The sequence below is a fragment of the Calypte anna genome, chromosome 19 (assembly GCF_003957555.1).
Source record: "Calypte anna isolate BGI_N300 chromosome 19, bCalAnn1_v1.p, whole genome shotgun sequence".
In the NCBI taxonomy this organism is placed as follows: Eukaryota; Metazoa; Chordata; class Aves; order Apodiformes; family Trochilidae; genus Calypte; species Calypte anna.
The window spans coordinates 438,216-451,286 of NC_044264.1; the positions used below are offsets into that span (position 1 = coordinate 438,216).

Consider the following 13,071-nt stretch of genomic DNA (forward strand, 5'->3'; position numbering starts at 1 on the left):
ATAGGGAAGAGGGATTCTGAGGGTGAAAGAATAAAATAGTGTGTGCTTAATTAACATTTTTAGCTTCCTTGCTTGTGGTGATGCATATAAAGTCTGGATGCCTGTAGTGTAGATGTTTAAATCTGCATTAATTATCCAGACTTACTCAGTGTTACCACTGGGTTGAGATTGTCTTCCCTGGCAGCCAAGATGAATTTTGCTTTACAAGTTCCTCTTTCCCCATGATTATCAAGGAATGTGTATGGTGAAATACTACCTTGTATATACATCTGGCAGCATGAAAGGATAGTCACAAGAATCTAGTGTTGCAATTTTATATTTCTTTTTTTTAAATGCTTTACTTTTTAATCTCAAGACTGCATTTTTGTTCTACAGATGGAAATGGAAAGCTGGCAGCAAGAGCAGCCAGTAGTGTTGAGAACATGGACAATGGAATCCCCTCATAACTATGAAAATAATTGCCATGAAGTCTCAGTCTTCCTGTGTCATGGGGCAACATACTTTGAGGTGGAATTTGATGAAAAATGTGAAACTGAAAGGAGGTAATTTAATCTTGTGCTGTGCTAGATTCCAGTATCTGTGTACAGAGGGGCAACTCGTCTTGGAATATGCAAGGAGTACCTTTTGCAGTCCAAGCATGCTATTTCAGTTTCTCTCTTGTCCTGCATGTTAAACAAATCATTTTGGATGACTTCTCATGCTGAAAGCCACTTTTGGCAGATGTGCAGAAGTGCTGTACATATGAATTTTGCTTCCTTTGGCCTGGATCTGTTTTGTAATATTGCTGTGGCCAGCACAGTCTCTGCTTGTGGTATTTATTCTGCCCTCTTTAGAGAAAACTATTGGCTTGGTTTCTTTTGGTAACATGTCAGGCTCCTGCCTAAAAAAACTGCCAGATTGTTAAAATTAGCACCCATTACCAATTCTGAAGGGTTGGTAAAGTTCTGCAAGAAAGCAGATCTGTATTGCTTTTATTGTATTGAAATAGGAAATAAATTCCTTAGCAGTCATCTGCAGCAATACAGGTGTGGTTCAAAAAGATGTGACTGGGTACTCCGAGATGGAGTGCTTGTGAAATTCCAAAAGCAAGCATTTCCCCCCAAAACTTAAGAAGTAAATTTGGAAGTAATGATTGCAATTTTCACAGGTATGATTATCTGGAGTTTACTGATGCCAGAGGTGCAAAAACTCGTTACGATACAAAGGTTGGCACTGAGAAGTGGCCTAAGGTGAGCACCTTTCAAATTCTCAACCAAGTGATACAACCAATCTGAGGAAATTCTTATGATTCTTTTGGAAAACTTATTGTCTAAAAGGTTGTGTGCTTCCATGGGTGTGTGTTTATTCCCTCTCAAGGGTGGGTGGGGGGCAGGAGGTGAGGAAGAAAGTCTGAAATGATGCAATAGAAGGAGTGAGTGAGTAAAGAATCCTTCTTTGTTGCTGTTCTCAAAGGAGCAGTCACTCAAAAAGGAAATTAATAATAATGTTTAACTGCCGGTAGCTACAAGAGTGAAAAAGAGTAGAAAAAGGGTGGACACTGCCCTCACAGTTTTTTACATCATGAGACAGGCGTAGTGCTCCCTGCAGCAATACCCTTTATTCAGTGACATCTGCTCATATGGGATGCTTGTTTTATGGCTCCAACTTCTAAAGCTTAATTATCTATACATTTCTCATGAAGCTAATGAGTAGAAATGTTACCTGCTTAGAACTGTGGGCTTCTCATTCAGATGGTGGGGGAACTTAGCTCTGTTATGGACAGAACGTAATACTGAAAAAAACACGAGTTGCTGAAGGAAATTCATGACCCTGAAACGTCTTCCTGTCATCTACATTTGGCAAAATGACTGTTTTGTTGCTCTGTAGAAAGTGACCTTTAAGGCTGGCCCACGGCTGCAGTTTCTCTTTCACTCTGACAGCAGTAATAATGAGTGGGGCTACAAGTTCTCAGTCACTGCTTACGGCCTCCCCGACGTCGCCGTTTCTTGGGGTTTGGATTTGCAGCTCCTCGTATCCCGGTTGATGGGGCGCTTGGCTTCCCGAAGCATGGCCCTGAAATCCCTACGAGGTGAGTGCTCTGAGGGGCTCCAAAAGGTGTGGTACCATCAAAAGAGAAGGTGCAAGGAGCTTATGTTTCCAATTCCCTTGTGAGAATTCTGGGCCCCTCAGCTCAGGAAGGAGATTGAGGTCCTGGAGCAGGTCCAAAGGAGTCAACTGGGCTGGTGAAGGGACTCGAGCACAGATCCTATGAGGAGAGGCTGAGGGAGCTGGGGGTGTTCAGTCTGGAGAAGAGGAGGCTCAGGGGAGACCTCATCACTCTCTCCAACTCCCTGAAAGGAGGATGGAGCCAGGGGGGGGTTGGGCTCTTTTCCCAGGCAACTCTCAGCAAGACAAGAGGGCAGGGTCTCAAGTTGTGCCAGGGGAGGTTTAGGTTGGAGATTCAAAAGAATTTCTTTCTGGAGAGGGTGATCAGGCATTGGAATGGGCTGCCCAGGGAAGTAGTGGATTCTCCGTGTCTGGAGATATTTCCAAAGAGCCTGGATGTGGCACTGAGTGCCATGGGCTGGGAACCACGGGGGGAGTGGATCAAGGGTTGGACTTGATGATCTCTGAGGTCCCTTCCAACCCAGCCCATTCTATGATTCTATGAAGTGCCTTCTGCATTCTGAAGATGGGGCGATCGCTGGGTTGCGGCTCAACTGAGTTTGGTCGTTGAGCTGTGTTGAGTTTTTTGTGCAACCTCTGTGCAACAAGCTTGACCACTGTTCTGTGAGAATACTCTGAAAATGTCCCAGGGATCACTGGGATTTTTCTGGTACTCAGAAGCCAATATTAGGAAGAGAGGAAAATAATCATACTAAGCTGGATTACGTTTATGAAGTAATATCATAGTTTGTCCAGTCAAATAAGTTTGCCTAATTCCTGAAATTAAGCACACTTGGGATTTGGGTCACTGGAATTTATTAAAATACAAAAATGTGAGATAAGAAAAACAAGGAGTAATTAATCCTTTAATTTCAAAGCCAGAATGCTTCTGGCTATCTCCTTAAATCTGAATTCATTCACAGTTTTGGAGAAATTAAACAAAGTTCAAGAGATCTTGCTACCATCAGGTAGTCAGTACTTACCTTGGAAAATCAGGCAGGTACTTACCTGGGAATTTAGGGAACTAATTGTAGTGTTCTTATCATAGAGTATTTTCTTGCTTTGTAAAAATCTTTTAAAGTCTTTTGCAAACTGGAGAATTTCTATGGTTATAAATACAGTGGAAATGTTTAATTTAAAGTCCTTTCACAATGTAATATAAAAATGTCACTGAAAGATAAAGTATTGATGCTGCATATTGGTTTTCTGCACTACTTTAGAGGAACAGAAGGTAGAGAATGCTGCTAAATTACTTTTTCAGTCTATTTGCATTACCTTTACTTTATTTTTCCCCCCTACTGGATATTCAACATTTATCATTTTCATTAATCTGTAAGAATGGATGAAAATATTTAGTAAGTGATGTTTCTCTTCTGGATTTCTTGCAGATTTAGGTAGTGAGGCAGATTTGCCTCCTGTGAAAGCAACATCAGTTCTTAATTCTCCTCTGTGGAAACCTGTCTTCAGGCATCAGATGTGTCCTGAGGCACTCCTGGGAGCCATTCAAAGCAGGAGACTCCACAAGGATAAAACAGAGGTACTTACACCACACCTTTGCTTCCACTGGCATGGCATCTCTGTCACACAGTTTCATGCAGCCTTAATTAGTTGAAACCTCCTTAAGCACATGTTCTTGTGCTGTATAACAATACAGTTTTTCTAACTTGCCCTGTTTAACTCAGATATGGAGAAGAGCAGCTGCTCTTCTTGCCCTTTGGTTCGTGTCCATTTTCATAGTCATGGAATGGTTGGGAGGGACCTTCAGGGACCATTTAGTTCAACCCCTCTGCCATGCACAGGGATGTCTTTCACTGGGTCAGCTTCCAGGCTGACTTAGTTGTAGAAATGAGCTGCAATTATTTTTCAGATCATATTAAAGTAGGTGTTTCTTTCCAGGCTAGGAGCTCTCACCAAGATGACTGCCGTAACTTTCTCATCGACTTTGCAAAATCAGATCCTGCCCAGGATTTCAGTGGGCAAAAATCTGAACTTTTCAAAGGACTTATTCAGGCATGTAAAAAACAGACCCCAAAGACAGATATAGTTGCTGGTTCTACTGTTGATCAAGCTGTGAACTCAACATTTGCTGCTTTGGTGTATCTCACTCCAGATTTATATGAGAAGCTTCAAAAATATGGTAACTCTAATATTAGACTATCTTAATAATGAAGACTTAAAAATTGTAAGAGGTTGTCTTAGAGCTGAGTCTATAAGCTTTGAAAAATCAGTTTATTGTGATGATTTTAAAAAGATATTCTCTAAAAAGAGGTCAGCCTTTAGTTAGACCACCTAAGCCTTATCTGTAGAGTGTACAGCCCACCCAAGTGGGTATTGCCTTTGGTCACTGCCTCTGGCTGCCAGTTGATTTCATTTGCTGAGGAAGACTGAAAGCTGTGGGTACCTCAGGAAAATATTGAAGGGTGGAGCAAAAATCTATCCTACTACTTAGTTAAAAGCTTTGTCTATTGGTGTTGTTGGGCAGGCTTATTTCAGGACCTGTGTTGACCTGGGGAGTGTGTACAAGAGGTGCTGAAAGAGGAAAGGGGGGTTGGAAATAAATGGGAGAGGGAGGACCCTAAATAGGAATGTCTTTTTAGTTGTTAGGCCAGTTTTGATAAAAACTGTTTTGTCAGGTCTTTATTTTTTGTAAATTGACCTTGAAGGTCCATTCTGGAAATTCATAGCACAGAACAAAAAGAGGGGAAAAAAAAAGATAACTAAATACATCTGTAGAGCTTCAAGTTAATACTAAGCATTTCTTGATTATTCTGATACCAGTTTGCATTAGTAATATTTGCATGTGTAGGGAGAGGTTTTTATTTCCATGACTGCAGGCATCACTTTTGGGAAGAGAGAAGAAAGATAAGATACTCATAATTTAGCTTTGCAAATAACTCTGTCAAGGTGCAGTTTATGTATTTAATTTTATGTATTATGATAGTTGATAGTTTTTATTCCCTATTTTTCTTACAAGCATAATTCCAAGTATTGTCTAAGAGATGAAGGGGAGGTTCTAGCATGGTTTTAGTTAAGTGGTGAAGTTTTAATGGAGCTGTGAATAAACAGGACTCTCCTTTCTCTCATTTTCAGTCAACAGTGGAGGCAAGGTGCCTTTGAGTGATGAGTTTGCACAAGTGTATTCCCTGGCTGATTCAATTAGAATATGGATGGTAAGATCACTCAGGAGGGTATCTATGTCATTTACCTCAATAATTTACAATGCAATGTTAAGGACTATGGTAGAACCAGGTTTTCTTTCATTGATTCTAGGTCAACTACTTTCACCTAGGAAGAACACGTATTCACTTTTAAACTTTGAACTCAAACATGTAAATGCTCCCTTACACTCCCTTCCCTTAGGCTCATTTGTGTCATTATGTGTATTTTGGACTGAATTTGGCTCAAAATCAGTTGAATTTGTGTTATTAGGAAGATTTTTACATAGCAGTTAGAGGTCTAGCATAGAAAGAAATCTGTCTTAACCATCATTCTCACAGTAATGCAGGGCTGACAGCTTCAGTTCAGAGATATTTGCATCTCTCAGTGCTTGCTGGTTGATCTCATGATGCTTGTGGAGACTTATCTCATGATGCTTGTGGAGACTTATCTCATGACTAAATGTGTATCTTTTCATGGATGGTGGGGATAAAGGGGAAGCCTTCTTTTTCTTTTAGGGCTGATACATATCCAATCATAAGACAGTGAAGGATCTCAGCTTACAAACCTTGAGCATCTTGGTATGAGGCTTGTTATCTGCTCTGATAGTGTAGGTACTGCTCTTGTAGACTACTGGGTCTTTTATTCTGCAGTAGGGAACAGTCAATACTGTCATCTTTTTGACTTTAAGTTCCTTTATTGTGATGTCATCTCTATACTGCCTTGCTGTGTAGATATGCAGGGGGTCTGTATTTTAACTATTTTAACATCCTCTCTGCAGCTGGAAATGAAACAGAAATCCCTGATGGGCAGGGGAAATGATACAGAGGAGAAGCAGAACACAGAAGCAAGTGAAGTCAACCCAGAAACTCTTGGTAAGTGCTGCCTTTCCAACTGTAAAAACATTCCAGGTAGTTTGGTAAAGCATTGCTTTGTCAGTCTTCCAGTTCTTGCTGTAAAAGTTAACTTAGCAACTGGGGTTACTTTTTAAGACCTAAAAAATAAGCAACTGTGCAATACATGAACTGTCTGGGTTTGTGTTCTGCTGTTTTTGCAGAGAATAGTGCATGAGAAGGTTCTGAGCTTACATGAATCTGTTCTTGTTACCCCAATTAACTGATGTTAGAATTGCTGTTGAGTTTTAAATGTTTTCTTGTTGACTACTGTGTGCATTGACTATTATGGTTCATTGTGATTAATCAAATATGGAAATCTAGAATTAAGTTACTGATAGTGTCATGATTAACATAATAAGATAAACAGCAATCTCCAGCTGTTCTGGCTTAGAAGAAACAAGAAGCAGGGGATAGCAAGTTTTGCATCTTACTGTTATTATCCTCACTCTTCCAATTTTTCTGCTGCAGCAAAACTTTGTATGCAGAAGAGCCTTTTGTTACTGAATTTTTTGCCTGTAAGAGCAAAGACGAAAGACTCTGCTTCAGAGAGTTTGGATTCCCAGGATCCTGAGGACATCCAACACTATGTCAGTGATAAAAGCCAAAGAAAAGGTTCTGTTGTGGACACAGACTTCCAGGCAGCACACTCATTGTCTTCCAGTGAAGCAACTCATCCCATTTCAAAAGAGGGGGGCCAAATGGCACAAGCTGATCTGAAGATGAAACAAGTTCCAGACCTCCTCCAAACAGAAGAAACATCTGCATTTCATAGTAAGGTGGCTGAAAACACAGCTTCCCAGCATGAAGAAGTATCCTCACCTCCTTCCACTCCTACACGGAAATCTCAGTTCAGCAGGGGCAGACTGAGGCTGCTGTCCTTCAGATCAATGGAAGAGCCAAAAGCTGTGCCTACTGTGAAGGAGAAATATCCTTTATTGAAAAACGTATTAGACTTTATAAAGGATCAGTCACTTTCACATGAAAGGTAAGCAAACTGGAAATGCTGCCAGTTATACAATACAAAAACTTGTCTTCAGACTTTTTCAGGTGGAGTAAAACGTTCTAGCAGCAAGAAGGCATTGAACATAATTTTGTACGTTGTTGTCAGATTTATGGATCAAATTTAAGTTACTCCCTACCATGCAGGGGCTCAGAGTATTCTTTCCTTTGGTTCACTTCTGCCATGTAGAACTTCAGAATGGGAAAAAAAAAATTGCTGGGCTCTTTCTTCTCTTGCTCCCTAAGGTCTGTTTGCAGTGGCACTTTGCTTCTCTCCTACAAGCAGTGAGGATGTGGTATACTAGAAATCCTTGATGTCAAAAAGAGAATTCTTGCATCTTTCATTAGTTCTGAAAATGTAAAAGAAAAAAAAGATTTTCAGTTCTCAAGTTGTTGATTTTAGCCTCTAAACCTTGGACTGGTGCAGGAAGTGTGGGATTCTGGTTGAAGCTTTAGCACTCACTCCAACTGCTGAAATAAAATTGAGAAGTGTGATACCAAACTCCTACATAACTAGTTAAGCACTTCTTGAATTGTGACTTATTTGCATTATTTTAAGCACAATGTTTTCAAGTCCTCAGAGATATTTTTTTTTTTTTTTTTTTTTTTGCTTTCTTTAGTGTTTTAAAGGTTCTTGCTTTGAGAAAAGCCCAAGGGCAGAGCATCATGGAAGTGCTCAAGACAATCCGCCGGTGCCTGGACTCCCTTGGGCAGCCACACTGTTTTCATCCACCATGTGTGCTTTTTCTCTTAGAACTTCTAGCCTGCCAGAAAGATTTTACCAAGTAAGTCATTATGTAGACAACTCTCAGCCATGTGTCTAGTCCTTGTGCCTTGTGTTCTCCTAGTGGTGTAAACTGAAAAAGTTAGAAGTCACTGCTTTTTATTCCATATAGATAATAAAACTATGACCTGAGGATTAGCTTTTACACTCCCATGCATATCTTGCAGGCTTCGTTTTAAGAAAAATAAATATTTTCAAGTGGGCTTTAGTTGTACAGCTGTTGATGCCAGCAGGTATGGTGTGGTTGAATCACAGTACAAATACCTAAAAATTTCTTTACAATTCCAACCAGATCACATGGACAGAAAGCTCTTAAGTCTGTGTGATAATTGATTTATGATGGTATTATGCAGCTGCAGAAGAAAATGTGTTCACTGTGCATCAACACCTCTCTGTAGATAGAACTGCCAGGTATAAAAATTCTAAAAATCAGAAATGGGTATACTTTGGTTTCTGGGTTTTGTCTTTTTTTGGGTATATGTATCACATATGTATATGTAGAATCCTCAGTTATTGCCTTTATTTCTGTTCCTTTCTAATTCTGGGTTGGTTTTTTCCTTGTCCAACAAAGCTGTAGTGATCTAACCCACTGAACTTTTAAGTACTTAGGGAGCATCAACTCTTCATAATTTTTGTGAACTTAGTCTGTGCATAAAATTAATACCTATCTGGCAGAAGAACTCACTTCCAAGAATGGTGCATGTTACATCTTGGGAGTCAAGCTTTTACTTGACTTGTCTTGCTTATCTTTGTATGTTCAGGAATTTTCCTAACTTGGGATGTGATACCAAGACAAACCAATGTGTATTGTGGGGTGGCATTTGTCTTCAAATGTGCCAAACTCCATTTCAAACAAAACTAATGTCCTTCCCACCTGTAGGGCAGGTGTAAGAGATTGTCTGCTTGTAAAATTTGCACAGGGCCCACTGCAAAGTGTAGCAGTGGATGCCAGGCTGCTAAACTGAGTCTTTTTAATTTCTAGCTACTTTGGAAACCTGGAGGGCTGTGGTGCTGAGCTGCACAAAGAGATTCGAGAGTCCTACTATCAGCTTGTTTTGTTCCTGGTAAATTCTGTGAAGGGATTTAGTACCATTAATGACAGGTACAGCACATTTCTTACATCATTTACATGATATATATTTTTTCCTGTTCTTCCTCACCTTTTATCATTTATTATTTACTGTTTAATGCCTTAATTAAATTTCTCTTTGCATTACTTACAGATCTAAATAAGGAATCTTGACCTTGTGGTCAAAAATGCCAAATTATCTTTTTATTAATGCTATGAAGGGAGTACAATAAATTTATCACTGTTTTGACTTTGGCTTATGGCATTCTGTAGTTATAACTCTGCAGTATATTTCTGAAGCTTAGTAATAAAATACTAGAAGTAGCAAATTTATTGTGGAATATTTTGGCAAGAGTAATGTCACAGTGAAAACCACAATTTTGCAGTAATGTTTTACATGTAAAGCTTATTTTTTGTAACAATTGAGTTGAATTGTTGGGATTTGTAGCTGAGTGTCCTAGACAAATGAGAATTTTGTGACTATAATGTCTGTCCCCCTGCTAATAATTTCCAAGGCCTTTGTTTGGCTTCAACTGAACGTGGCAAAGGTTTCAAAGACAGCAAATTCCTGCAAATATAAAAAAAAATATGTACTGCAGTTAAGAGACAGACTCTTGCTAATGCTCAGGCTGTAACATAAGCTCTGCCTCAACTAAATCCATAAGGATAGCATTTTTATTTCAAATTACACTGGCTATGCTTCCTGCTAAATTCTTCAAGTTTATGCATTAATAAACTGGAGTTTAATGGAGAGGAAAGCCTGGAAATCTGTGTAAAGTGTCTCCCTCTTGATCCCCAAATATTCAATTTCATCTTCAGGGAAGAGCAATCATGTTTTGTTGTCTTGATTTTTATTTAGATCATTGCTTCCTGCCTTATCCTGTGTGCAGACAGCTGTTCTTCACCTTCTGGATATGAGCTGGGAACCAAGTGATCTTTCCTTCTTTGTGGAGATTCAGTTACCACATCTCCTTATGAGTACATCACAAGAAAACATAAGTATTCATGAAAGTGTCATTTGGTGAGTCAGGAGGAATGCAACTTTCATGTGATATAAACTATTGATTCCATTTTTACCCAGAAAGACTCCTGAACTTTGTGCTGGAACAAGCAATAAAGGTGCTCTTAACAAGTATGGCATAATTTTGGCCAGTACTCAAGGGCTTAGATTGAATTATTTGATTTTTTGCAGCCATTTTTTGCATTTTTTTAGTAGAAAAACTAATAAAATTTAGTTTATTAGTTTTAGCAGTGTATCAGGGGGGAGATAATGATGTTTCTTGCCTAGATAAATACCAAATGTTTTTAACACAGTTTGCAGCTTTATAGTAGTTGTGCTTCTTACACATGAGCCATGTGGAAGCCAAAAAACTTTCTAAAAGTCTCATCTGATCTGTCAGCTCTACCAAAAGCAGTTTTGGAAGTGCAGGTTTTCTGATTTTGCATCACGGGCCCCTGTGTGTATTTAAGCACTTGTCACAGAGGCAAAAAGCAGACTCTACATGGCCATTTATTATTAACCAAGCAAACTGGGGTCCTCAATATTTTGGTTATTTATTAGCATGTTACAGCACTTTGTTCTTCAAAAATCCACAAGTCTCCCAAGTCCCACTGAAGGGAAACCCAGCTGCATTACAACTTGATTTTGGTCTTGCTTTTCTTTTAGTCAGTGGAGTGAAGAAGATGAAATTGCAGACTACAAGCAAAACTGTGAGTGGATGGATGAATGTCAGGATGTAATGTTTGAGACCTGGTATGAAAAGATAGCTCAAGCTGACCCAGAGAAGCAGAGAAAGGTGACTGCATAATTCATTTATTTATCTCTAGAATGGGTAAACAGGAAACTTCTAAAAGCATAAAGGAAAGAAGAGAATCTGTCTTAGTGATTTTTCATGGATTGGCTCCATGTAGCCCTTCAAAAATTAAATTCACTTTATTAAATAAAATTAAAATTCATCAAAACATAAAAGGATGAAAGAAATCCCCACCCTTTTTCGGCAGGGGAATTATTCAGCTTTCTGTGTACCAAGAGTGTTCTCAAATTATAGAAAATAATGCTCAACAAGTTGTGTCCATTTGTTGCTCTAGATGCACATGTTTGTTGCTCGTTACTGTGACCTCTTAAACGTGGACATCTCCTGTGATGGCTGTGATGAAATTGCACCCTGGCACCGCTACCGCTGTCTGCAGTGCAATGACATGGATCTGTGTAAAACTTGTTTTCTTGGTAAGAATCACTAAAACCCCCCTCAGACCTTTATAAAAGCAAAACAGTGGCTTCTAAGTTAAACATTAAGTGAAAGACTTTTCTTCTGGATGAAAAATTAGGCTCTTTCTTTTTTTTTTTTTTTTTTTTTTTTTAATCTTCCCTTAAGCACGGAATTAAGAGAGGTCTTTTATCCAAATGGATTTTCAGGGAAATCTTAATATATTTCTTTACAGGTGGAGTTAAACCTGAAGGACATGAGGATGACCATGAAATGGTCAGCATTGAGTATGCCTGTGACCACTGCCAGGGAGTTATCATAGGTCGGAGAATGAACTGCAACGTCTGTGATGATTTTGACCTTTGCTATGGATGCTATTCTGCAAAGAAGTATTCTGACAGGTATTAAATATGTGACTTTGTTTCACCCATTTCACTGGGCAGAAAAATTGTAATTAGCAAGGAGGCACAGTTATTTTCATGGTGCTTCCTACAAGTTTGCACCTGGTTGGTGACCTTTGAGGGAACATCACAGATGTAGGACCAGTTCAGCAAAAATTCCTGCAGCTTGGAAACCTTCCTCAACCTCTCGAGTAATTTAGTAACAACTGGTCCTAGCTCTTGCTGTGAAAGTTGCAAGAATTATCCACCCTGCGTGATACAAGAAATGAACAGTGCTGCAGTGTAGGTCTCAGAGCTTGACACCAAAGATCTCCAGGAAATTTACTCCTGGATCAGAAGCACTCGGGAGCGTTCAGGTTCTGTGCAATGAGCGCTGCCGACGTGGGGCTCTGACAGCTCTGCAGTTTGAAACTATGGAAGGTGTTGTGCTTTTCCTAGTTTCCTATAAAGGTGGTGTGCTGCTGATTGCATGGGTTATTAAGAAAGCAGCTGCATTTCGAACTTCTGTACCTTCTCCTTTCAGTCACCTGCCCACACACAGCATCACGGTGTATCCCATGGTGACCATTCGCATCAGTGACCGGCAGAGGCTCATCCAGCCATATGTCCACAACTATTCCTGGCTGTTGTTTGCAGCCCTGACTCTCTACAGTGCAGATCTGGCAAATGGGGAGGAAGTAGAAGGAGAGAAGTTAGATTCCCAGGTCCTCAATCATGCCAGAGTTCTGCAACATCAGTGCATACAGCTCATTGGAGACTGCTTGATGAAAGCGCAGCACGGAAAAGGTGAGTCAGCTCCTCTTTCACCCAGACAATGGCTTGTAAGTGGCTGAAAAGTCTGTGATTACTCACTTGGAAGTTTCCAAAGGAAAGGGGAAGCCACTGTGTACTTCACTGGGAATAGCTGTTTATGTAGAAAGCAAATGTACAATAAGTGTTCTTCAGGGTCACTGGAAAATGGAAAAAAAGGTGCTTGAGAAAATTAATTTTATCCTTACATAAATACAGAAGGCAACTTGGCAACTCTTTGGTTGTTTTATTTTCCTTCTTCAGTGTTGTAAAGGGATCAATCAACATAGCTTCGTGGTTTTCTACTAACAAGTTACTGGCAACTGAAGAATTGAAGAAAAGCAAGTAACTTGGTAGAAAATGTTTTTGCATCTACCTTGCATCTCTTGGCAAGAGATGTTTTTAACCTTATTTGTGTTATAAATTTTTGGAGATGATGTCCCTTTGTCTAGAAAAAAGGTTTCCCATGAACTAAAACATTCACCTTTCATAATTTACACTTTTGGGAGGTATCTGCAACATTTTCTTTAATGAAAACTTGTACCTTGATGGTGTCTCTGAGGTAGAAAATGTCACCACCTGCTCTTCAAAATATTATTTACTGGAACTATAGAATTATGTGAAC

The 13,071-nt window shown here is 39.5% G+C and overlaps 1 protein-coding gene across 3 annotated transcripts in view; it reads left to right on the plus strand.

Annotated features, from left to right (window-relative positions):
- The window catches only part of ZZEF1 (zinc finger ZZ-type and EF-hand domain containing 1), a 57,912-nt gene that overhangs the window by 23,309 nt on the left and 21,532 nt on the right, over positions 1-13,071 (plus strand). For all 3 annotated transcript variants that reach the window (XM_030462315.1, XM_030462316.1, XM_030462318.1), the window contains exons 22-36: positions 376-542; positions 1,148-1,229; positions 1,867-2,068; positions 3,534-3,682; positions 4,042-4,282; positions 5,236-5,315; positions 6,083-6,176; positions 6,666-7,182; positions 7,817-7,981; positions 8,963-9,082; positions 9,909-10,070; positions 10,716-10,845; positions 11,138-11,276; positions 11,492-11,657; positions 12,181-12,443. In XM_030462315.1, the coding sequence (XP_030318175.1) occupies positions 376-542; positions 1,148-1,229; positions 1,867-2,068; positions 3,534-3,682; positions 4,042-4,282; positions 5,236-5,315; positions 6,083-6,176; positions 6,666-7,182; positions 7,817-7,981; positions 8,963-9,082; positions 9,909-10,070; positions 10,716-10,845; positions 11,138-11,276; positions 11,492-11,657; positions 12,181-12,443 (2,677 nt within the window). The remainder of the gene's footprint in view (positions 1-375; positions 543-1,147; positions 1,230-1,866; positions 2,069-3,533; positions 3,683-4,041; positions 4,283-5,235; positions 5,316-6,082; positions 6,177-6,665; positions 7,183-7,816; positions 7,982-8,962; positions 9,083-9,908; positions 10,071-10,715; positions 10,846-11,137; positions 11,277-11,491; positions 11,658-12,180; positions 12,444-13,071) is intronic.